The sequence below is a fragment of the Coregonus lavaretus genome (assembly GCF_964263955.1).
Source record: "Coregonus lavaretus genome assembly, contig: HAP1_SCAFFOLD_2185, whole genome shotgun sequence".
NCBI classification, from domain to species: domain Eukaryota; kingdom Metazoa; phylum Chordata; class Actinopteri; order Salmoniformes; family Salmonidae; genus Coregonus; species Coregonus lavaretus.
In genome coordinates this window covers 21,313-47,500 of record NW_028162604.1, presented here as the reverse complement: position 1 = coordinate 47,500, position 26,188 = coordinate 21,313, and the positions used below count along the sequence as shown (strand labels likewise).

Below are 26,188 nucleotides of genomic sequence, written 5' to 3'. Positions count from 1 at the left end.
TAAAAGGAAGAAAATAGACAGAAACCTGCAGGGGCAGCCTCCAGAAGAAATGCTCATTTTGGTTTTACGGTCAGTCCCCTAATGAACACAACCCACTTTACATGAACCTGCTGTGAAAAACACATGTGCACATTTTGAAGCATTCCTATTACAGGCAGAGTGGAGCTGGCACAGAGGGTCTGCTGGGTAAATGGAAGGTTCTAATCTAGGTTCTAAACTTTAGTATGCAGAACACTGTGGAACCCTTCTGTCTACCTCTCAGTTACTGCACTACATGAGCAAGGAACCCTTTTTTTCAGGATAAAAAAACTGATATCATGCTAGGTTTGTGACCAAACTATTTTCAAATAGATGGTTTCCAAATACAAAGAATGGTTGAATTAGGAATTAAACAAACATTACAAAGTCTGAAGAAAAAAAACAATAATGAAAAAATATGTCCTCAGGAATGTGTAATCCAAAGCGATTAAAAAAAATCTTGATTAGGCCTGGCTAGCAGGCTGCGTTCCAATTCATCCAAAAGGTGTTCAATGGGGTTGAGGTCAGGGCTCTGTGCAGGCCGGTCAAGTTCTTCCACACCGATCTCGACAAACCATTTCTGTATGGACAATGCTTTGTGCACAGGGGCATTGTCATGCTGAAACAGGAAATGACCTTCCCCAAACTGTTGCCACAAAGTTGGAAGCACATAATTGTCTAAAATGTCATTGTATGCTGTAGCGTTAAGATTTCCCTTCACTGGAACTAAGGGGCCTAGCCCAAACCATGAAAAACAGCCCCAGACCATTATTCCTCCTCCACCAAACTTTACAGTTGGCACGATGAATTGGGGCAGGTAGCGTTCTCCTGGCATCCGCCAAACCCAGATTTGTCCGTCGGACTGCCAGATGGTGAAGCGTGATTCATCACTCCAGAGAACGCGTTTCCACTGATCTAGATTCCAATGGCGGTGAGCTTTACACCACTCCAGCCGACGCTTGGCATTGAGCATGGTGATCTTAGGCTAGTGTGCGGCTGCTCTGCCATGAAAACCTATTTTATGAAGCTCCCAACGAACAGCTATTATGCTGACGTTGCGTCCAGAGGCAGGAACTCGGTAGTGAGTGTTGCAACTGAGGACAGGTGATATTTACGCGCTATGCACTTCAGCACTCGGCAGTCCCATTCTGTGAGCTTGTGTGGCCTACCACTTCGCGGCTGAGCAGCTGTTGCTCCTAGACGTTTCCACCTCACAATACCAGCACTTACAGTTGACCGGAGCAGCTCTGACTTGTTGGAAAGGTGGCATCCTATGACGGTGCCACGTTGAAAGTCACTGAGCCCTTCAGTAAGGCCATTCTACTGCCAATGTTTGTCTATGTAGATTGCATGGCTGTGTTCTCGATTATATACAGTGCATTCGGAAAGTATTCAGACTCATTGACTTTTTCCACATTTTGTTACGTTACAGCCTTATTCTAAAATGGATTAGATTGTTTTTTGTCCTCATCAATCTACACACAACACCACAATGACAAAGCAAAAATAGGTTTTTTGACATTTTTGCAAATAAAAATGAAATAAAAAACCCGGAAATATAACATTTACATAAGTATTCAGACCCTTTACTCAGTACTTTGTTGAAGCACCTTTGGCAGCGATTACAGGCTCGAGTCTTCTTGGTTATGACGCTACAAGCTTGGCACACCTGTATTTGGGGAGTTTCTCCCATTCTTCTCTGCAGATCCTCTCAAGCTCTGTCAGATCCTCTCATCTCTCCAGAGATGTTAGATCGGGTTCAAGGCCGGGCTCTGGCTGGGCCACTCAAGGACATTCAGAGGCCGAAGCCACTCTTGCGTTGTCTTGGCTGTGTGCTTAGGGTCGTTGTCCTGTTGGAAGGTGAACCTTCGCCCCAGTCAGAGGTCCTGAGCGCTCTGGAGCAGGTTTTCATCAAGAATATCTCTGTACTTTGCTCCGTTCATCTTTCCCTTGTTCCTGACTATTCTCCCAGTCCCTGCCGCTGAAAAACATCCCCACAGCATGATGCTGCCACCACCATGCTTCGCCGTAGGGATGGTGCCAGGGTTCCTCCAGACATGATGCTTGGCATTCAGGCCAAAGAGTTCAATCTTGGTTCCATCAGACCACAGAATCTTGTTTCTCATGGTCTGAGAGTCCTTTAGGTGCCTTTTGGCAAACTCCAAGCGGGCTGTCATGTGCCTTTTACTGAGGAGTGGCTTCCATCTGGCAGCTTTACCATAAAGGCCTGATTGCTGCAGATATGGTTGTCCTTCTGGAAGGTGCTCCCATCTCCACAGAGGAACTCTGCAGCTCTCTCAGAGTGACCATCGGTTTCTTGGTCACCTCCCTGACCAAGGCCCTTCTCCCCCGGTTGCTCAGTTTGGCCGGGCACCCAACTCTAGGAAGAGTCTTGGTGGTTCCAAACGTATTCCATTTAAGAATGATGGAAGCCACTGTTCTTTGGGACCTCCAATGCTACAGAAATGTTTGGGTACCCTTCCCCAGATCTGTCTCTGAGCCCTACGGACAATTCCTTCAACCTCATGTCTTGGTTTTTGCTCTGACATGCACTGTCAACTGTGGGACCTTATATAGACAGGTGTGTGGCTTTCTAAATCATGTCCAATCAATTGAATTTACTACAGGTGGACTCCAATCAAGTTGTAGAAACATCTCAAGGATGATCAATGGAAACAGGATGTACCAGAGTTCAATTTTGAGTCTCATAGCAAAGGGTCTGAATATTTATGTAAATAAGGTATTTCTGTTTTGTGTTTTTTATACATTTGCTAAATTAAAAACAAAAACTATTTTCGCTTTGTCATTATGGTGTATTGTGTGTAGATTGATGAGGAACATTTTTTATTTAATCGATTTTAGAATAAGGCTGTAACATAACAAAATGTGGAAGAAGTCAAGGGGTCTGAATACTTTCCCAATGCAATGGGTGTGGCTGAAATAGCAGAAACCACTATTTGATGGAGTGTCCACATACTTTTGTATATATAGTGTAAATTATTATTTTGAAATCGAGGTTTTGGTCTTCCCTGCTGCTAAACCTCCCAGAACCTCAGGGTCTTCCCTGCTGCTAAACCTCCCAGAACCTCAGGGTCTTCCCTGCTGCTAAACCTCCCAGAACCTCAGGGTTTTCCCTGCTACTAAACCTCCCAGAACCTCAGGGTCTTCCCTGCTACTAAACCTCCCAGAACCTCAGGGTCTTCCCTGCTGCTAAACCTCCCAGAACCTCAAGGTCTTCCCTGCTACTAAACCGCCCAGAACCTCAGGGTCTTCCCTGCTACTAAACCTCCCAGAACCTCAGGGTCTGGCCTGCTACTAAACCTCCCAGAACCTCAGGGTCTTCCCTGTTACTAAACCTCCCAGAACCTCAGGGTCTTCCCTGTTACTAAACCTCCCAGAACCTCAGGGTCTTCCCTGCTGCTAAACCTCCCAGAACCTCAAGGTCTTCCCTGCTGCTAAACCTCCCAGAACCTCAGGATCTGGCCTGCTGCTAAACCTCACATAACCTCAGGGTCTGGCCTGCTGCTAAACCTCCCAGAACCTCAGGGTCTTCCCTGCTGCTAAACCTCCCAGAACCTCAGGGTCTTCCCTGCTACTAAACCTCCCAGAACCTCAGGGTCTTCCCTGCTACTAAACTTCCCAGAACCTCAGGGTCTGGCCTGCTGCTAAACCTCACATAACCTCAGGGTCTGGCCTGCTGCTAAACGTCCCAGAACCTGACAGAGACCAGCAGTAATGTGATGAATAATGGAGGACCCGGCAGGGAGGCCGACACACACACACAGTCCTACCAGTGATGTAGATGAGAGCGTCCCAGGGTATGTGGCCAGTCTGACAGTAGAGGTTCTGGTTGAGCAGGGCACACTCTCTGTCGCTGTCGTTGAACTCATAACGGATGTTCCAGCCCAGAGGTCCAAACTTCTTCCTCTCCTGCAACACACACACACACACACACCGTTTTTATTCTACTGTCTCAACATCAGTTACAAAGACTTAATGAATATAGTAGGAGGTGTGTGTGTGTGTGTGGACGTGGGTGTGTGGGTGTGTGTGTGTGTGTGTGGTGTGTGTGTGGTGTGTGTGTGTGTGTGTGGTGTGGTGTGTGTGTGTGTGTGGTGTGGTGTGTGTGTGTGTGTGGTGTGTGTGTGTGTGGTGTGTGTGTGTGTGTGGTGTGTGTGTGTGTGGTGTGTGTGTGTGTGTGTGTGTGTGTGTGTGTGTGTGTGTATGTGTGTGGTGTGTGTGTGGTGTGTGTGTGTGTGTGTGTGTGTGTTCTGACCTGTATGATAGCGTGGAAGAAGCAGACTCCGAAGATGATCTTCCTCCACTGGCGTCCCAGGATGTGCTCCTCAAAGAAGTTGTTGGTGATCTCAGTGAACGCCCGGCGCACGTTGGCACGTAGACCCTTAGGAGGCTCGTTGGTCACCTGGCCCACGCACACACACACACACACACACGCACACACACACACGTGGAAATGTGTGGATAATCAATCAGATAATTCCTGTAGGATGCAAATAATAACTATATGGTTTACTGCTGTAGTGTTTTTTTCTCAAACTCTGGTAAAGTGCTCGCATCCAAACCCCATTATTTATCAGTTCACAAAACAGACAAAATAATCTAGTTCCTTTTTGCTTCGTCTCCAAATGAACTTTTTGAATCTAGCAGCACCAACCCTTACAGAGCCATCTAAAGGACATTTATGAAAGGCCTCAGCTTACTTTACCTTTAGACACTTCAATAGAACGTTCTACAGTGCGTTCTTCTGTGACACTATTATTTACAGCGCCCTCATCAACAGAATACAGAGAGGTGTTGAGCTAAAATATGAATGAGGGGTATAATGACCCCATGCATGGGAGCACCCTCTCACCCCTCGCTGGCCCAGGCATAGCTAATGGATCCCTGAGACACAGATATGCACCCACGCTCAATCCCACGGGCTAGGTGTGTGTGTCTGTATCAGTGGAGGCTGCTGAGGGGAGGACGACTCATAATAACGGCTGGAACGGAGTCAATGGAATGGTATCAACCATATGGAAACCACGTCTTTGATGTGATTGATACCATTCCATTCCAGCCATTATTATGAGCCGTCCTCGTCTCAGCAGCCTCCACTGGTGTGGGCACACGTGCGTACGTGTTTATTAAGAGCGATGGCTCTACATGTGTGTGTAAGCCGTATGTGACAGCCCTACTCTCTCATGGTTAGAGAAGGCCCTGTGAGTGATATGAAACACAGGCCGGGGTGGCTAAGGTTGAGAGGACAATCTGTCCAAAGACGCAAACAGGGAATATCGGAATTGCTGAAGAGCCATAAATATCTCAACAGAGCCTTGAGAATCCAAGACAGTTTCAATTTAGACAATCCAAGATTGTGTTCTAGAACCTAAGACTGAGTTCTAGAACCTAAGACTGAATTCTAGAACCTAGGACTGAATTCTAGAACCTAAGACTGAATAATAGAACCTTTGACTAAGTTCTATAATCTAAGACTGAGTTCCAGAATTTAAAACGGAGTTGTAGAACCTAAGATTGAGTTGTAGATTCGAAGGTCTCTCTATGTCCTGTGACAGAGAGTAGTGTAAAGATGAGTGTTACCTTGACAGAGTTCTGGAGGACGGTGACAGGGAACACCTTGGTGGGCATGGAGCTCAGGAACAACCTAAAGTTCTCCTGGATCACCGTGTCTAACAGGGAGGAGATGACAGGGTGAGTCAGTAGAGAGGACAACACAACACAGGGTCAGTCCAGTCCATAGCGTGTAGTAGAGAGGTCCAGCAGGACAGGGTAGCAGCAGGTGCAGGGTGTGTGTGTGAGAGCCATTAATATCCCCATTCACCCTGTTCTGTCCTGGAAAAGACAGTGTCCTTACGCGACCATACAGCAACACCTCACACCACCTGATACCCAGGTACACACAGTACACAGCTTTATGGTATTCTGACTCTGTCCCTGGTTGACTGATGTTGTTGTCTACCCATTAGATGTTGGAGCAGTGGTATTCTGACCCTGTCCCTGGTTGACTGACGTTGTAGTGTGTCTACCCATTAGATGTTGGAGCAGTGGTATTCTGACTCTGTCCCTGGTTGACTGACGTTGTAGTGTGTCTACCCATTAGATGTTGGAGCAGTGGTATTCTGACCCTGTCCCTGGTTGACTGACGTTGTAGTGTGTCTACCCATTAGATGTTGGAGCAGTGGTATTCTGACTCTGTCCCTGGTTGACTGACGTTGTAGTGTGTCTACCCATTAGATGTTGGAGCAGTGGTATTCTGACCCTGTCCCTGGTTGACTGACATTGTTGTCTACCCATTAGATGTTGGAGCAGTGGTATTCTGACCCTGTCCCTGGTTGACTGACGTTGTAGTGTGTCTACCCATTAGATGTTGGAGCAGTGGTATTCTGACCCTGTCCCTGGTTGACTGACGTTGTAGTGTGTCTACCCATTAGATGTTGGAGCAGTGGTATTCTGACTCTGTCCCTGGTTGACTGACGTTGTAGTGTGTCTACCCATTAGATGTTGGAGCAGTGGTATTCTGACCCTGTCCCTGGTTGACTGACATTGTTGTCTACCCATTAGATGTTGGAGCAGTGGTATTCTGACCCTGTCCCTGGTTGACTGACGTTGTAGTGTGTCTACCCATTAGATGTTGGAGCAGTGGTATTCTGACTCTGTCCCTGGTTGACTGACGTTGTAGTGTGTCTACCCATTAGATGTTGGAGCAGTGGTATTCTGACCCTGTCCCTGGTTGACTGACGTTGTAGTGTGTCTACCCATTAGATGTTGGAGCAGTGGTATTCTGACTCTGTCCCTGGTTGACTGACGTTGTAGTGTGTCTACCCATTAGATGTTGGAGCACCATATGTGAGCAGTGGTATTCTGTTGACATGAACTTCAATCACACTGTTGGAAAACACATACTTGGACAAATGATATAATGTGTAGTCTAGTGACAGTAGTTGGTGAATACAGTGGTCTGCTCCAGTGCCTAAACTATGGTGTAGGACTTTATATACTGTGTAAGGAATATGGTCAATTTAAATGGTGCGTCTGTGTGTGTGTGTGTGTGGTGTGTGGGAGAGGTTGTGTTTTCTCTAGCAGGAGGTAAGCTTGGCTTCTTATATGGTGTTGAGTAAAGCTTAAACCATGTATTTAGATTGTAGGTAGGTATTGTAGTTAGGTATTATAGGTAGTTTACTCAGGTAGTTATTGTAGGTAATTATTGTAGGTAAGGACTGTATTCGGCGGACCCCGGCGAAGCACGAGGCTAGCTTACCCACTACTTGGACCAACAAAGCTAGCTAGCTAGCGGGTAGCTACCGGTAACTTTTAGCAACTTTTAGCAACTGTGGTTAGCTGTTTCCAATGTTATTTCACGCTTAAGAGTGCCTGTAATTGAGCCAGCTAGCTGCCACCTTCAGCTGTTTTTCTAACCTCATTATCATTAACGTTAGGTGGTTGGTAGCTGCTGTACTTAATTTCGGCTACTGATTGCAGTCTGCCAGTTTGGCTTTATACATAGCTTGGGCTTTGTCGAGTAAGGCTTAAACTATGTATTTAGATTGTAGTTAGGTACTATAGGTAGGCATCGTGGGCTGTATATTATTAAGTAGTATAGGTAGGCATCGTGGGCTGTTGTGGATAGCTGTTGTGTAGTTATTGTAGGTTACTTTTGTATTCGGCGGTGCCGGGTGTAGCACGAAGCTAGCTAGCTAACTCACTTCCTGGATTAGCTGGCGAGTTGCTATTAGCAACAGTTGCAACTAAAAACAATATCCTTTTAAACAGCTACATTCGTTCGCAGCGACGCCGTTTTTCAAACAAAGTCAACACAGTAGCCATTGCTAGCCAGCCAACACTACCAGCTGGCTGTACTGTGGTAGCTAAATACAATATCTTTGTGCTAGCTACCCAACGTTTAATCATTGCTGCGTTATGAAAGGTAAGCTTGGCTTCTTATATGGTGTTGAGTTAAGCTTAAACCATGTATTTAGATTGTAGGTAGGTATTGTAGTTTGGTATTATAGGTAGCTTACTGTTACGGATACAGGTATCCTGTGTTTTTGTGTGTTTCTACTCCTTCTGCCCTAATCACAGGTGTCCTGTATGTTCCTGATTGGTGGTCGTTGAGGTGTCTGCTGATTGGACCAATCAGTGAACATTCCTGTGCATTGCACCACCTGTTACTCGTTTTTTCGATCACACATCCCATTATATAAAAACCAGTCACTTGTGTTTGTTGAGAGAGAGAGAGACTATTTATGTATGTGAGTATGGACACTGTGGTGTCCTGTTTTTGTTTACTCACTAAGTTGCCGGTTACTCTGGTTGGTAATTTTGTTAGACCACTGTTTTGTATGTGAGTAATGGATACTGTGATGTCCTGTGTTTAGAGTACTCATTAATTTGTTGGTTACTCTGGTTGGTAACTATTGTGTGTTTCTGGGAAAAGGGGAGTTTGAGCTAGCTGCCCTTGGGCATACATTTCCCGTAGAAAGAACTGTCTATAAACACTAGTTAGACCTGAGCGGACCACCCACTGTATTTTTGTATGGTAGCAGTAGCCTAGCGGTTCTTGAGGCAGGCAAGATCAGTTTAGGGGTGTTTTACACTATTGTTTCATTTCTTGGGTCCTGCTCAGCCCTTTTTCCCAAACCTTTACCGTGTGTTCAGAAATAAACCATTTGTGTTTGACGGTAGTTCATGGTTGTTGTGTCATATTTGTTCTCACTGTTCCATGCCACACTTATAATTTACATGAATTATGTTACGGGTCTCATGTCCATCACCCTAGACGTTCAAAGCCACGGGGTTCGTAACATAAAGTGGGGGTTCGTCCGGGATCTATCCCATGCTACTCATGCAAATTAGTAAGTGTCTGGTTCAGTGTTGAGCTTGGCAGCTGTACTACCTGTTTTTTTTGTGTGTTCAGTAGTCGACGGCTCGTGTTGCTAGAGTAGGATGGCTACTTTTGAGTTGGAAGCATTTTTGGAAAACCCTACGTGGGAGGTTTTTGAGAATTGCCATAGAGTGGATCTACAGGTTTTGGCTGACCACTTTTCTGTACCCATACCAAGGGGTTTAGTGAAAGCAGAAGTTAGGGAAGTAGTGCTAGCGATATTGTTGAACGAGCGAGTGCTTGAGTTACCGCCGCCTGAGTCTGCTGCTCCTGTAGGGGAGGTGGTGGCTGTTCCTGTAAGCCCATCAGTGTCTGAGGACGAGGCTAAGGCTCCGGCCACATTGCCCCGTTATGACCCACTCTCCCCACTCACTGACAGTGATGCCAGGATGGATGTCCGCTTGACACGGCTCCAAATGGAGGCGGAAGAGCGGGCACAAATCAGGCTAGACAAACTGGAGACGCGTAAGATGGAACTGGAGACGCGTAGGCTTGATCAAGAACTGGAGACGCGTAGGCTTGATCAAGAACTGGAGACGCGTAGGCTTGATCAAGAACTGGAGATGCGTAAGATGGAACTGGAGATGCGTAAAATGGAACTAGAGGCAGAAACAGCGAGGTTAGTCTCTGCTAATACTATGCCTGCTAGTGAGCCATCCTCACCAGCTGTGTCATCTGCTACGTTTGATATTAGTAGGCAGATCACCTTGGTACCTGTGTTCAGGGAGTCAGAGGTTGATTCCTATTTCAGTGTGTTTGAACGGATAGCGGTAGCATTGAAATGGCCCGAAGAGGTATGGTGCCTATTACTTCAGTGTAAACTAACAGGTAAAGCCCAAGAGGTTCTGGCAGCGCTACCTCTTGAAGACAGTTTGAATTATGAAGTGGTCAAAGCTACTGTTCTTCGTGCCTATGAGCTTGTTCCTGAGGCATATCGGCAGAGATTTAGGTCTCATAAAAAGTCTCCTACTCAGACTTATGTGGAGTTTGCTAGAGACAAAGGAAATCTGTTTGACAAATGGCACAGTGCTAGTAAGGTAACTGATTTTAACTCTCTACAGGAGTTAATCTTGTTAGAAGAGTTTAAAAATTGCTTACCGGAACGCATTGTGGTTTATCTGAACGAACAGAAAGTATCCTCACTGTCGGAAGCGTCTGTATTGGCAGACGAGTTTGTGTTGACGCATAAGAGCGTGTTTTCGGCTCGTACGGAGAGCAGGGCTGCGGAGTTGCTAACTTTTAGTCCTAGTCGACCAGTAGTACATCCAGCACGCCCAAAAGATGTGCGTCACTGTTTCTATTGTCATAAGGTGGGACATTTGGTTAGTGATTGCTTTTTGCTTAAACGCAAACAGGGGATGCCTCAGCACGCCAGGCCGCCAACGGGTGTTGGGCTGATTCGTACGGTTGTGGGGCCGGAATCAAGACAGAGGCCTCATAGTGAATGTGGTTTGAAAGTCCCTGTCCCAGATCACAGTTATGAACCGTTCATTTTTGAGGGGTTTGTTTCTATATCAGATGACGAAGCGTCTCAGCGTCCAGTTAGAATCCTCAGAGATACTGGTGCGGCGCAGTCGTTCATACTAGCTGATGTGTTGCCCTTGTCTAATAATACATATTGTGGTTCCAGTGTGTTAGTACAAGGAATTGAAATGGGATTTGTCCCAGTGCCATTGCACTTTGTGAACGTACACTCTGAGTTAGTCAGTGGATTGTTCAGAGTTGGCGTACGTCCTATGTTGCCAGTAAAAGGTGTGACATTTATAATGGGCAACGATATTGCCGGAGGAAAGGTGATACCCGTATTGGAGGTATTGGATAAAAGTGACCAGTCTCTCTCCGAGGAGCTGGCACAGGGTTATCCAGATGTGTTCCCCGCTTGTGCTGTCACACGTGCTCAAGCACGACAAGTGGGTGAAGTAATAGATTTGTCGAAAACGATTCTATTCAGAGAGTGTGACCCAGAGGATAGTTCGGGTGCTACCTCTGGTAAGCTGGTGCAGTCTGACCAACAGCCCAGAGAAAGGAAGAAGGATGTGGAACTTGTTGCTGAGGCAATACAGTTACCAGTTACTCGTGAGCAGCTGATCGCTAACCAACAGGTTGACATTAGCCTGGCTAAATGTTTTTCTAGTGTTGTCTCAGAGGAAGAGCTAAAGAAGAAAAACATGGCATACATCATTGATGGTAATCTCCTCATGCGTAAATGGACATCCCATGTTGACGCTGGCGGAGATTGGAATGCTGTTTACCAAATAGTGATTCCTACAGCCTTTCGACAAAATGTTTTATCCCTCGCTCATGATCACCAGTGGTCCGGACATCTGGGAGTCACCAAGACTTATGATCGAGTTTTGCGACATTTCTTTTGGCCTGGCTTAAAACAAGATGTGGCTCAGTTCTGTCGGACTTGCCACACCTGTCAAGTAGTTGGGAAACCGAACCAGGTTATTTCCCCCGCGCCTCTTTGTCCCATACCAGCAATAGGTGAACCCTTCGAACATGTGATGGTTGATTGTGTTGGACCATTACCAAAAACAAAATCTGGTAACCAGTTTATGTTGACAATTATGTGTGTGGCCACCAGGTACCCAGAGGCCATTCCTCTGCGAAGGATTACTGCTCCGGTGGTGAGTAAAGCGTTGATCAAATTCTTCTCCACTTTTGGGTTACCTAAGGTGATACAAACTGATCAGGGTACGAATTTCCTTTCTAAACTTTTCAAACAAGTGTTAAAATCCTTGTCAGTTACACACCGTGTGTCAAGCGCATATCACCCAGAGTCTCAGGGTGCGCTTGAACGTTGGCATCAGACCCTGAAGTCTATGCTCCGTAAATATTGCTTGGAATCTGAGAAAGATTGGGATGAGGGAGTTCCTCTAGTTTTGTTTGCTGTCCGTGAGACAGTACAGGAATCCCTAGGGTTCAGCCCAGCTGAACTGGTGTTTGGACACACCATGAGAGGACCTATGAAAGTCCTTAAGGATCAGTTTTTGTCACAAGAGTTGTGTGTGAAAGAAAATGTGTTGGACTACGTTAGTCGCTTTCGTGAGCGCCTACATGCTGCCTGTGCTCTAGCAAAGGAAGCGCTGTCTTCCTCACAGAAACGGATGAAACGACACTATGACACACAGGCTGTTTCTCGTTCACTGCAGCCAGGTGACCAAGTTCTTGTATTGTTGCCTGTGCCAGGAGCGTCATTGTCAGCACGTTTCTCTGGTCCTTATGTAATTGAAAAGAAACTAAGTGAAACTGACTACGTGATATAGACTCCTGATAGAAAACGCCAATCTCGTGTGTGCCACGTTAACATGTTGAAGACATACCACACCAGACCCGTCACTCAGGTAGACAGTCCAGAGAAACTGGCCGAGTCGGCTGTCTCTGTTGCTGCTACGGCTGTAGTGGGAGGTCATGTTAATGATGTGGACGGAGATGGTTTGGAGTTGCGCAATACTCAGCAGCAGTGTGCTAGATTGCCCAATTCAGAGATGCTGCTGTCTCTCCCGTCAAGCCTGATTCATTTAACGGACAGACAGTCAGATGATATTGTGAGACTATTACACAGCTTTCCATGTCTTTTTAATGATGTTCCTACATGTACAAATGTGTTAGAACATGACAATGTTGGAAACGCTGCACCTATCAAGCAACATGCTTATCGTGTCAACGTCGCTAAGAGAAAGATAATGAGGGGTGAGGTCGGTTATTTGCTGGAGAATAACCTGGCTATGCCAAGTTCAAGTCCTTGGAGTTCTCCGTGCATTCTGGTTCCTAAACCTGATGGGACATCAAGATTATGTACGGACTATCGGAAAGTCAATGCTGTCACAGTGCCCGACTCGTTCCCGTTACCCAGACTGGATGACTGTATTGATACTGTTGGTGCTGCTACTTATGTAACCAAACTAGATCTTCTAAAAGGTTACTGGCAGGTGCCGTTAACCCCACGTGCCTCCGACATCTCTGCCTTTGTGACCCCAGATCACTTCCTACAATATGCTGTCATGGCATTTGGGATGCGGAACGCACCAGCCACTTTCCAACGCCTGGTTAACACAGTATTGGCTGGAGTTCCTAATTGTAGTGCTTACCTTGATGATCTGGTAATTTATTCAACTGAGTGGTCTGATCATGTTAAAACTCTAAGGGTAGTGTGTGAACGTCTAGCAACCGCTTCTCTAACCCTGAACTTAGCAAAGTGCGAGTTTTGGAAGGCCACTGTTACTTATCTCGGTAAACAGGTCGGCCATGGTCAGGTGCGCCCTGTAGATGCCAAGGTCTCAGCTATAAACGCATTTCCCGCACCTACCACCAGAAGAGAGCTACGCCGTTTTTTAGGGATGGTTGGCTACTACCGTAGTTTCTGTAAAAATTTCTCTGCGGTAGTTGCTCCATTAACGGATTTGCTCAGTCCGGCGAGAAAATTTGTATGGTCTGAAGATTGTTGTACTGCTTTCAACACTGCTAAAGCACTCTTATGTAGTACTCCTGTTCTTGCTGCGCCAGATTTTGAACGACCGTTTAAACTGGAGGTAGATGCAAGTGCCAGAGGTGCTGGTGCTGTTCTACTGCAGCAAGACCAGAGTGGAGTGGACCATCCTGTCTGTTATTTTTCACGGAAATTTAACAAATGTCAGACAAACTATTCCACCATTGAACAAGAAGCTCTAGCTTTGTTGTTAACTCTGCAGTACTTTGAAGTTTATGTTGGTTCCAGTGCATTACCAGTGATAGTGTATACTGACCATAACCCCTTAGTTTTTCTCCACCGGATGTACAACCAGAACCAACGCCTTATGCGTTGGGCACTTGTCGTGCAAAATTATAATTTGGAGATCCGCCACAAAAAGGGGTTGGATAATGTGTTGGCAGATGCTTTGTCTCGTGTGTAATGATCTAGGTTTTTTTTTTATCCCGGCAGGATGATTATTGAATTTTGGGTGTTGTGATGGTACGTGTGTCGCAAACCATTGTGGTTTGCTCTTTTAAGGGTGGGAGTGTTACGGATACAGGTATCCTGTGTTTTTGTGTGTTTCTACTCCTTCTGCCCTAATCACAGGTGTCCTGTATGTTCCTGATTGGTGGTCGTTGAGGTGTCTGCTGATTGGACCAATCAGTGAACATTCCTGTGCATTGCACCACCTGTTACTCGTTTTTTCGATCACACATCCCATTATATAAAAACCAGTCACTTGTGTTTGTTGAGAGAGAGAGAGACTATTTCTGTATGTGAGTATGGACACTGTGGTGTCCTGTTTTTGTTTACTCACTAAGTTGCCGGTTACTCTGGTTGGTAATTTTGTTAGACCACTGTTTTGTATGTGAGTAATGGATACTGTGATGTCCTGTGTTTAGAGTACTCATTAATTTGTTGGTTACTCTGGTTGGTAACTATTGTGTGTTTCTGGGGAAAGGGGAGTTTGAGCTAGCTGCCCTTGGGCATACATTTCCCGTAGAAAGAACTGTCTATAAACACTAGTTAGACCTGAGCGGACCACCCACTGTATTTTTGTATGGTAGCAGTAGCCTAGCGGTTCTTGAGGCAGGCAAGATCAGTTTAGGGGTGTTTTACACTATTGTTTCATTTCTTGGGTCCTGCTCAGCCCTTTTTCCCAAACCTTTACCGTGTGTTCAGAAATAAACCATTTGTGTTTGACGGTAGTTCATGGTTGTTGTGTCATATTTGTTCTCACTGTTCCATGCCACACTTATAATTTACATGAATTATGTTACGGGTCTCATGTCCATCACCCTAGACGTTCAAAGCCACGGGGTTCGTAACACTTACTCAGGTAGTTATTGAAGGTTATTGTAGGTAATTATTGTAGGTAAGGACTGTATTCGGTGGACCCCGGCGAAGCACGAGGCTAGCTTACCCACTACTTGGACCAACAAAGCTAGCTAGCTAGCGGGTAGCTACTGGTAACATTTTGCAACTGTGGTTAATTGTTTCCAATGTTATTTCATGTTTAAGAGTACCTGTGATTGAGCCAGCTAGCTGCTACCATTCAGCTGTTTTTCTAACCTCATCCGAGGCATTAACGTTAGGTGGTTGGTAGCTGCTGTACTTAATTACAGCTACTGATAACAGTCTGCTGTAGTTTACAACAATTCTAATTTCTAAAGTGGAAGTTGGGAGAGTTTTACTCGGGTGGTTCAGTGAAACAATTATAGTTTCTGAGGTGGAAGTTGGGAGAGTTATATATATTTTTTTTTTTGGTGAGGGAGGCCTGCTCTCTCCATTCCCTGATGTTTAGTTCATTTCATTCCGATCTCCTCTGCATTATTGTAGCCATCTGCTGCAGCCTGTCAACTATGCCTCTGCCTATCCCTGTTCTCTCCTCTCCGCACAGGCTACACAAACGCCTCACACCGCGTGGCTGCTGCCTCTCTAACCTGGTGGTCCCTGCACGCACCACACACCTGGAGTTCCAGGTCTCAGGCAGCCTCTGGAACTGCCGTTCTGCCGCCAACAAGGCTGACTTCATCCCAGCCTATGCTACCCTCCAGTCCCTCGACTTCCTGGCGCTGACGGAAACATGGATTACCACTGAAAACACTGCTACTCCTACTGCTCTCTCCTCGTCTGACCATGTGTTCTCGCATACCCCGAGAGCATCTGGTCAGAGGGGTGGTGGCACAGGAATCCTCATCTCTCCCAAGTGGTCATTCTCAATTTTTCCCCTAACCCATCTGTCTATCTCCTCATTTGAATTCCACGCTGTCACAGTCACTAGCCCATTTAAGCTTAATATCCTTGTCATCTATCGCCCTCCAGGTTCCCTTGGAGAGTTCATCAATGAGCTTGACGCCTTGATAAGTTCCTTTCCTGAGGATGGCTCACCCTTCACAGTTTTGGGGGATTTCAACCTCCCCACGTCTACATTTGACTCATTTCTCTCTGCCTCCTTCTTTCCACTCCTCTCCTCTTTTGACCTCACCCTCTCACCATCCCCCCCCACTCACAAGGCAGGCAATACGCTTGACTTCATTTTTACTAGATGTTGCTCTTCTACTAATCTCACTGCAACTCCCCTCCATGTCTCCGACCACTACTTTGTATCCTTTTTTCTCTCGCTCTCCTCCAACACTACTCACTCTGCCACTACACAGATGGTAACGCGCCGCCGCAACCTTCGCTCTCTCTCTCCCACTACTCTCTCCTCTTCCATCCTATCATCTCTTCCCTCTGCTCAATCCTTCTCCCTCCAATCTCCTGATTCTGCCTCCTCAACCCTCCTCTCCTCCCTTTCTGCATCCTTTGACTCTCTGTGTCCCCTATCCTCCCGGCCGGCTCGGTCCTCCCCTCCAGCTCCGTGGCTTGATGACTCATTGTGAGCTCACAGAACAGAGCTCCGGGCAGCGGAGTGGAAATGGAAGAAAACTAAACTCCCTGCCGACCTGGCATCTTTTCACTCCCTCCTCTCTACATTTTCTTCATCTGTTTCTGCTGCTAAGGCCACTTTCTACCACTCTAAATTCCAAGCATCTGCCTCTAACCCTAGGAAGCTCTTTGCCACATTCTCCTCACTGCTGAATCCTCCCCCCCACCCCCCCCCCCCTCCTCCCTCTCTGTGGATGACTTCGTCAACCACTTTGAAAAGAAGGTTGACGACATCCGATCCTCGTTTGTTAAGTCTAATGACACTGCTGGTCCTGTTCACACTGCCCTTCCCTATGCTTTGACTTCTTTCTCCCCTCTCTCTCCAGATAAAATCTTGCGACTAGTGACTGCAGGCCGCCCAACAACCTGCCCGCTTGACCCCATCCCCTCCTCTCTTCTCCAGACCATCTCCGGTGACCTTCTCCCCTACCTCACCTCGCTGATCAACTCATCCTTGACCGCTGGCCATGTCCCTTCCGTCTTCAAGAGAGCGAGAGTTGCACCCCTTCTCAAAAAACCAACACTCGATCCCACTGATGTCAACAACTACAGACCAGTATCCCTTCTTTCTTTTCTTTCCAAAACTATTGAGCGTGCCGTCTTTAGCCAACTCTCTTGCTATCTCTCTCAGAATGACCTTCTTGATCCAAACCAGTCAGGTTTCAGGACTGGTCATTCAACTGAGACTGCTCTTCTCTGTGTCACGGAGGCTCTCCGCACTGCTAAAGCTAACACTCTCTCCTCTGCTCTTGTCCTTCTAGACCTGTCTGCTGCCTTTGATACTGTGAACCATCAGATCCTCCTCTCCACCCTCTCCGAGCTGGGCATCTCCGGCGTGGCTCACTCCTGGATTGCGTCCTACCTGACCGGTCGCTCCTACCAAGTGGCGTGGCGAGAAGCTGTCTCCGCACCACGTGCTCTCACCACTGGTGTCCCCCAGGGCTCAGTTCTAGGCCCTCTCCTTTTCTCCCTATACACCAAGTCACTTGGCTCTGTCATATCCTCACATGGCCTCTCCTATCATTGCTACGCTGACGATACACAACTAATCATCTCCTTTCCCCCTTCTGATAACCAGGTGGCGAATCGCATCTCTGCATGTCTGGCCGACATATCAGTATGGATGACGGATCACCACCTCAAGCTGAAACCTGGCAAGACGGAGCTGCTCTTCCTCCCGGGGAAGGACTGCCCGTTCCATGATCTCGCCATCACGGTTGACAACTCCATTGTGTCCTCCTCCCAGAGTGCGAAGAGCCTTGGCGTGACCCTGGACAACACCCTGTCGTTCTCCGCTAACATCAAGGCGGTGACCCGATCCTGCAGGTTCATGCTCTACAACATTCGGAGAGTACGACCCTGCCTTACACAGGAAGCGGCACAGGTCCTAATCCAGGCGCTTGTCATCTCCCGTCTGGATTACTGCAACTCACTGTTGGCTGGGCTCCCTGCCTGTGCCATTAAACCCCTACAACTCATCCAGAATGCCGCAGCCCGTCTGGTGTTCAACCTTCCCAAGTTCTCTCACGTCACCCCCCTCCTCCGCACACTCCACTGGCTTCCAGTTGAAGCTCGCATCCGTTACAAGACCATGGTGCTTGCCTATGGAGCAGTGAGGGGAACGGCACCTCCGTACCTTCAGGCTCTGATCAGTCCCTACACCCAGGCGAGGGCATTGCGTTCATCCACCTCTGGCCTGCTGGCTCCCCTTCCTCTGCGGAAGCATAGTTCCCGCTCAGCCCAGTCAAAGCTGTTCGCTGCTCTGGCACCCCAATGGTGGAACAAGCTCCCTCACGACGCCAGGACAGCGGAGTCACTCACCACCTTCCGGAGACATTTGAAACCCCACCTCTTTAAGGAACACCTGGGATAGGATAAAGTAATCCTTCTACCCCCCCCCCCCCCCCCCAAAAAAAAAAGTATAATTGTAAAGTGGTTATCCCACTGGCTATAGGGTGAATGCACCAATTTGTAGTCGCTCTGGATAAGAGCGTCTGCTAAATGACGTAAATGTGCCCTTGAGCAAGGCACTTAACCCTAATTGCTCCTGTAAGTCGCTCTGGATAAGAGCGTCTGCTAAATGACTAAAATGTAAAATGTAAATGTAAATGTGTGTGTGTGTGTGTGTATGTGTGTGTGTGTGTGTCTGACCGGGCTCAGTGAAGGTCTTGATGAGTTCCTCCATGGCTAACATCCAGGACACAGCCAGGTGACAGTTCTGGAGGAAGATCCAGTTACCACTCTTCAGAGCCTCCAGAATCATCTTCTCTGCTATAGGACCCTGACCCTGGCCTAGAGATATAGACTTCACCCTGGAGAGAGGAGAAAGAGACAGGGGGTTAATACTAAGAGATAGAGGGTTAATACTGAGAGACAGAGGGTTAATACTGAGAGACAGAGGGGTTAATACTGAGAGACAGTAATACTGAGAGATAGAGGGTTAATACTGAGAGACAGTAATACTGAGAGACAGAGGGTTAATACTGAGAGACAGAGGGTTAATACTGAGAGACAGTAATACTGAGAGACATAGGGTTAATACTGAGAGATAGAGGGTTAATACTGAGAGACAGAGGGTTAATACTGAGAGACAGAGGGTTAATACTGAGAGACAGAGGGTTAATACTGAGAGACAGAGGGTTAATACTGAGAGACAGGGGGTTAATACTGAGAGACAGACGGTTAATACTGAGAGACAGTAATACTGAGAGACAGAGGGTTAATACTGAGAGACAGAGGGTTAATACTGAGAGACAGTATTACTGAGAGACAGAGGGTTAATACTGAGAGACAGAGAGTTAATACTGAGAGACAGTAATACTGAGAGACAGAGGGTTAATACTAACAGACAGGGGGTTAATACTGAGAGAGAGAGGGTTAATACTGAGAGACAGTAATACGGAGAGACAGAGGGTTAATACTGAGAGACAGAGGGTTAATACTGAGAGACAGTAATACTGAGAGACAGAGAGTTAATACTGAGAGACGGGATTAAAACTGAGAGACAGAGGGTTAATACTGAGAGACAGAGGGTTAATACTGAGAGACAGAGGGTTAATACTGAGAGACAGTAATACTGAGAGACAGAGGGTTAATACTGAGAGACAGAGGGTTAATACTGAGAGACAGAGAGTTAATACTGAGAGACAGAGGGTTAATAATGAGACATTAATACTGAGAGACAGAGGGTTAATACTGAGAGACAGAGTGTTAATACTGAGAGACAGAGGGTTAATACTGAGAGACAGTAATACTGAGAGACAGAGGGTTAATACTGAGAGACAGAGGGTTAAAACTGAGAGACAGGGAGTTAATACTGAGAGACGGGATTAATACTGAGAGACAGAGTGTTAATACTGAGAGACAGAGGGTTAATACTGAGAGACAGTAATACTGAGAGACAGGGGGTTAATACTGAGAGAGAGGGTTAATACTGAGAGACAGAGGGTTAATACTGAGAGACAGAGGGTTAATACTGAGAGACAGAGGGTTAATACTGAGAGACAGAGAGTTAATACTGAGAGACAGTAATACTGAGAGACAGTGGGTTAATACTGAGATACAGAGGGTTAATAGTGAGAGACGGGATTAATACTGAGAGACAGAGGGTTAATACTGAGACACTGAGGGTTAATACTGAGAGACAGTAATACTGAGAGACAGGGGGTTAATACTGAGAGACAGGGTTAATACTGAGAGACAGGGTTAAAACTGAGAGACAGTAATACTGAGAGACAGAGGGTTAATACTGAGAGACAGAGGGTTAATACTGAGAGACAGTAATACTGAGAGACAGATGGTTAATACTGAGAGAGAGGGTTAATACTGAGAGACAGAGGGTTAATACTGAAAGACAGTAATACTGAGAGACAGAGGGTTAATACTGAGAGACAGAGGGTTAATACTGAGAGACAGAGGGTTAATACTGAGAGACAGTAATACTGAGAGACAGAGGGTTAATACTGAGAGACAGAGAGTTAATACTGAGAGACAGAGAGTTAATACTGAGAGACAGAGGGTTAATACTGAGAGACAGTGGGTTAATACTGAGAGACAGAGGGTTAATAATGAGAGACAGAGGGTTAATACTGAGAGACAGAGGGTTAATACTGAGAGACAGTAATACCGAGAGACAGAGGGTTAATACTGAGAGACGGGATTAATACTGAGAGACAGAGTGTTAATACTGAGAGACAGAGGGTTAATACTAAAATACAGAGGGTTAATACTGAGAGACAGAGGGTTAATAATGAGAGACAGTAATACTGAGAGACAAAGGGTTAATACTGAGAGACAGGGGGTTAATACTGAGAGACAGGGGGTTAATACTGAGAGACAGTAATACTGAGAGACAGAGGGTTAATACTGAGAGACAGAGGGTTAATACTGAGAGACAGTAATACTGAGAGACAGAGGGTTAATACTGAGAGACAGAGGGTTAATACTGAGAGACAGAGGGTTAATACTGAGAGACAGAGGGTTAATACTGAGAGACAGAGGGTTAATACTGAGAGACAGGGTTAATACTGAGAGACAGGGTTAAAACTGAGAGACAGTAATACTGAGAGACAGAGGGTTAAAACTGAGAGACAGAGAGTTAATACTGAGAGATGGGATTAATACTGAGAGACAGAGAGTTAATACTGAGAGACAGAGGGTTAATACTGAGAGATAGAGGGTTAATACTGACAGACAGTGTTAATAATGAGAGACAGTAATACTGACAGACAGAGGGTTAATAATGAGAGACAGTAATACTGAGAGACAAAGGGTTAATACTGAGAGACAGGGGGTTAATACTGAGAGACAGAGGGTTAATACTGAGAGACAGGGGGTTAATACTGAGAGACAGTAATACTGAGAGACAGAGGGTTAATACTGAGAGACAGAGGGTTAATACTGAGAGACAGGGGGTTAATACTGAGAGACAGTAATACTGAGAGACAGAGGGTTAATACTGAGAGACAGAGGGTTAATACTGAGAGACAGAGGGTTAATACTGAGAGACAGGGGGTTAATACTGAGATACAGAGTGTTAATACTGAGAGACAGAGGGTTAATACTAAAATACAGAGGGTTAATACTGAGAGACAGTAATACTGAGAGACAGGGTTAATACTGAGAGACAGGGTTAAAACTGAGAGACAGTAATACTGAGAGACAGAGGGTTAATACTGAGAGACAGAGAGTTAATACTGAGAGATGGGATTAATACTGAGAGACAGAGAGTTAATACTGAGAGACATTAATACTGAGAGACAGAGGGTTAATACTGAGAGATATAGGGTTAATACTGACAGACAGAGGGTTAATACTGAGAGACAGTAATACTGAGAGACAGAGAGTTAATACTGAGAGACATTAATACTGAGAGACAGAGGGTTAATACTGAGAGATATAGGGTTAATACTGACAGACAGAGGGTTAATACTGAGAGACAGTAATACTGAGAGACAGAGGGTTAATACTGAGAGACAGGGGGTTAATACTGAGAGATGGGATTAATACTGAGAGACAGAGAGTTAATACTGAGAGACATTAATACTGAGAGACAGAGGGTTAATACTGACAGACAGGGGGTTAATACTGAGAGACAGGGGGTTAATACTGAGAGACAGAGGGTTAATACTGAGAGACAGGGGGTTAATACTGAGAGACAGACGGTTAATACTGAGAGACAGTAATACTGAGAGACAGAGGGTTAATACTGAGAGACAGAGGGTTAATACTGAGAGACAGTATTACTGAGAGACAGAGGGTTAATACTGAGAGACAGAGAGTTAATACTGAGAGACAGTAATACTGAGAGACAGAGGGTTAATACTAACAGACAGGGGGTTAATACTGAGAGAGAGAGGGTTAATACTGAGAGACAGTAATACGGAGAGACAGAGGGTTAATACTGAGAGACAGAGGGTTAATACTGAGAGACAGTAATACTGAGAGACAGAGAGTTAATACTGAGAGACGGGATTAAAACTGAGAGACAGAGGGTTAATACTGAGAGACAGAGGGTTAATACTGAGAGACAGAGGGTTAATACTGAGAGACAGTAATACTGAGAGACAGAGGGTTAATACTGAGAGACAGAGGGTTAATACTGAGAGACAGAGAGTTAATACTGAGAGACAGAGGGTTAATAATGAGACATTAATACTGAGAGACAGAGGGTTAATACTGAGAGACAGAGTGTTAATACTGAGAGACAGAGGGTTAATACTGAGAGACAGTAATACTGAGAGACAGAGGGTTAATACTGAGAGACAGAGGGTTAAAACTGAGAGACAGGGAGTTAATACTGAGAGACGGGATTAATACTGAGAGACAGAGTGTTAATACTGAGAGACAGAGGGTTAATACTGAGAGACAGTAATACTGAGAGACAGGGGGTTAATACTGAGAGAGAGGGTTAATACTGAGAGACAGAGGGTTAATACTGAGAGACAGAGGGTTAATACTGAGAGACAGAGGGTTAATACTGAGAGACAGAGAGTTAATACTGAGAGACAGTAATACTGAGAGACAGTGGGTTAATACTGAGATACAGAGGGTTAATAGTGAGAGACGGGATTAATACTGAGAGACAGAGGGTTAATACTGAGACACTGAGGGTTAATACTGAGAGACAGTAATACTGAGAGACAGGGGGTTAATACTGAGAGACAGGGTTAATACTGAGAGACAGGGTTAAAACTGAGAGACAGTAATACTGAGAGACAGAGGGTTAATACTGAGAGACAGAGGGTTAATACTGAGAGACAGTAATACTGAGAGACAGATGGTTAATACTGAGAGAGAGGGTTAATACTGAGAGACAGAGGGTTAATACTGAAAGACAGTAATACTGAGAGACAGAGGGTTAATACTGAGAGACAGAGGGTTAATACTGAGAGACAGAGGGTTAATACTGAGAGACAGTAATACTGAGAGACAGAGGGTTAATACTGAGAGACAGAGAGTTAATACTGAGAGACAGAGAGTTAATACTGAGAGACAGAGGGTTAATACTGAGAGACAGTGGGTTAATACTGAGAGACAGAGGGTTAATAATGAGAGACAGAGGGTTAATACTGAGAGACAGAGGGTTAATACTGAGAGACAGTAATACCGAGAGACAGAGGGTTAATACTGAGAGACGGGATTAATACTGAGAGACAGAGTGTTAATACTGAGAGACAGAGGGTTAATACTAAAATACAGAGGGTTAATACTGAGAGACAGAGGGTTAATAATGAGAGACAGTAATACTGAGAGACAAAGGGTTAATACTGAGAGACAGGGGGTTAATACTGAGAGACAGGGGGTTAATACTGAGAGACAGTAATACTGAGAGACAGAGGGTTAATACTGAGAGACAGAGGGTTAATACTGAGAGACAGTAATACTGAGAGACAGAGGGTTAATACTGAGAGACAGAGGGTTAATACTGAGAGACAGAGGGTTAATACTGAGAGACAGAGGGTTAATACTGAGAGACAGAGGGTTAATACTGAGAGACAGGGTTAATACTGAGAGACAGGGTTAAAACTGAGAGACAGTAATACTGAGAGACAGAGGGTTAAAACTGAGAGACAGAGAGTTAATACTGAGAGATGGGATTAATACTGAGAGACAGAGAGTTAATACTGAGAGACAGAGGGTTAATACTGAGAGATAGAGGGTTAATACTGACAGACAGTGTTAATAATGAGAGACAGTAATACTGACAGACAGAGGGTTAATAATGAGAGACAGTAATACTGAGAGACAAAGGGTTAATACTGAGAGACAGGGGGTTAATACTGAGAGACAGAGGGTTAATACTGAGAGACAGGGGGTTAATACTGAGAGACAGTAATACTGAGAGACAGAGGGTTAATACTGAGAGACAGAGGGTTAATACTGAGAGACAGGGGGTTAATACTGAGAGACAGTAATACTGAGAGACAGAGGGTTAATACTGAGAGACAGAGGGTTAATACTGAGAGACAGAGGGTTAATACTGAGAGACAGGGGGTTAATACTGAGATACAGAGTGTTAATACTGAGAGACAGAGGGTTAATACTAAAATACAGAGGGTTAATACTGAGAGACAGTAATACTGAGAGACAGGGTTAATACTGAGAGACAGGGTTAAAACTGAGAGACAGTAATACTGAGAGACAGAGGGTTAATACTGAGAGACAGAGAGTTAATACTGAGAGATGGGATTAATACTGAGAGACAGAGAGTTAATACTGAGAGACATTAATACTGAGAGACAGAGGGTTAATACTGAGAGATATAGGGTTAATACTGACAGACAGAGGGTTAATACTGAGAGACAGTAATACTGAGAGACAGAGAGTTAATACTGAGAGACATTAATACTGAGAGACAGAGGGTTAATACTGAGAGATATAGGGTTAATACTGACAGACAGAGGGTTAATACTGAGAGACAGTAATACTGAGAGACAGAGGGTTAATACTGAGAGACAGGGGGTTAATACTGAGAGATGGGATTAATACTGAGAGACAGAGAGTTAATACTGAGAGACATTAATACTGAGAGACAGAGGGTTAATACTGACAGACAGGGGGTTAATACTGAGAGACAGGGGGTTAATACTGAGAGACGGGGTTAATACTGAGAGACAGGGGGTTAATACTGAGAGACAGTAATACTGAGAGACAGATGGTTAATACTGAGAGACAGAGGGTTAATACTGAGAGAGAGAGGGTTAATACTGAGAGACAGGGGATTAATACTGAGAGACAGAGTGTTAATACTGAGAGACAGAGGGTTAATACTAAAATACAGAGGGTTAATACTGAGAGACAGTAATACTGAGAGACAGGGTTAATACTGAGAGACAGAGGGTTAATACTGAGAGACAGAGAGTTAATACTGAGAGATGGGATTAATACTGAGAGACAGAGAGTTAATACTGAGAGACATTAATACTGAGAGACAGAGGGTTAATACTGAGAGATAGAGGGTTAATACTGACAGACAGTGTTAATAATGAGAGACAGTAATACTGACAGACAAAGGGTTAATACTGAGAGACAGAGGGTTAATACTGAGAGACAGAGGGTTAATACTGAGAGACAGAGGGTTAATACTGAGAGACAGAGGGTTAATACTGAGATACAGTAATACTGAGATACAGAGGGTTAATACTGAGAGACAGAGGGTTAATACTGAGAGACAGAGGGTTAATACTGAGAGACAGGGGGTTAATACTGAGAGACAGGGGGTTAATACTGAGAGACAGTAATACTGAGAGATAGAGGGTTAATACTGAGAGACAGAGGGTTAATAATGAGAGACAGTAATACTGACAGACAGAGCGTTAATAATGAGAGACAGTACTACTGAGAGACATAGGGTTAATACTGAGAGACAAAGGGTTAATACTGAGAGACAGGGGGTTAATACTGAGAGACAGAGGGTTAATACTGAGAGACAGAGGGTTAATACTGAGAGACGGGGGTTAATACTGAGAGACAGGGAGTTAATACTGAGAGACAGGGGGTTAATACTGAGAGACAGTAATACTGAGAGACAGAGGGTTAATACTGAGAGATAGTAATACTGAGAGACAGAGGGTTAATACTGAGAGACAGAGGGTTAATACTGAGAGACAGAGGGTTAATACTGAGAGACAGAGAGTTAATACTGAGAGACAGAGGGTTAATACTGAGAGATAGAGGGTTAATACTGAGAGACAGAGGGTTAATACTGAGAGACAGAGGGTTAATACTGAGAGACAGAGGGTTAATACTGAGAGACAGAGGGTTAATACTGAGAGACAGAGAGTTAATACTGAGAGACAGAGGGTTAGTACTGAGAGACAGTAATACTGAGAGACAGGGGGTTAATACTGAGAGACAGTAATACTGAGAGACAGAGGGTT

General features: G+C 45.3%; 1 protein-coding gene across 1 annotated transcript in view; it reads right to left on the bottom strand.

Annotated features, from left to right (window-relative positions):
- Positions 1–26,188, bottom strand: part of LOC311119101 (dynein axonemal heavy chain 6-like) — a gene marked incomplete at both ends in the record, with an annotated part of 58,494 nt that overhangs the window by 11,338 nt on the left and 20,968 nt on the right. Inside the window, 4 exons of the mRNA XM_084193845.1 lie at positions 3,810–3,948; positions 4,295–4,441; positions 5,620–5,708; positions 18,459–18,619. Of these exons, the coding sequence (XP_084049971.1) occupies positions 3,810–3,948; positions 4,295–4,441; positions 5,620–5,708; positions 18,459–18,619 (536 nt within the window). The remainder of the gene's footprint in view (positions 1–3,809; positions 3,949–4,294; positions 4,442–5,619; positions 5,709–18,458; positions 18,620–26,188) is intronic.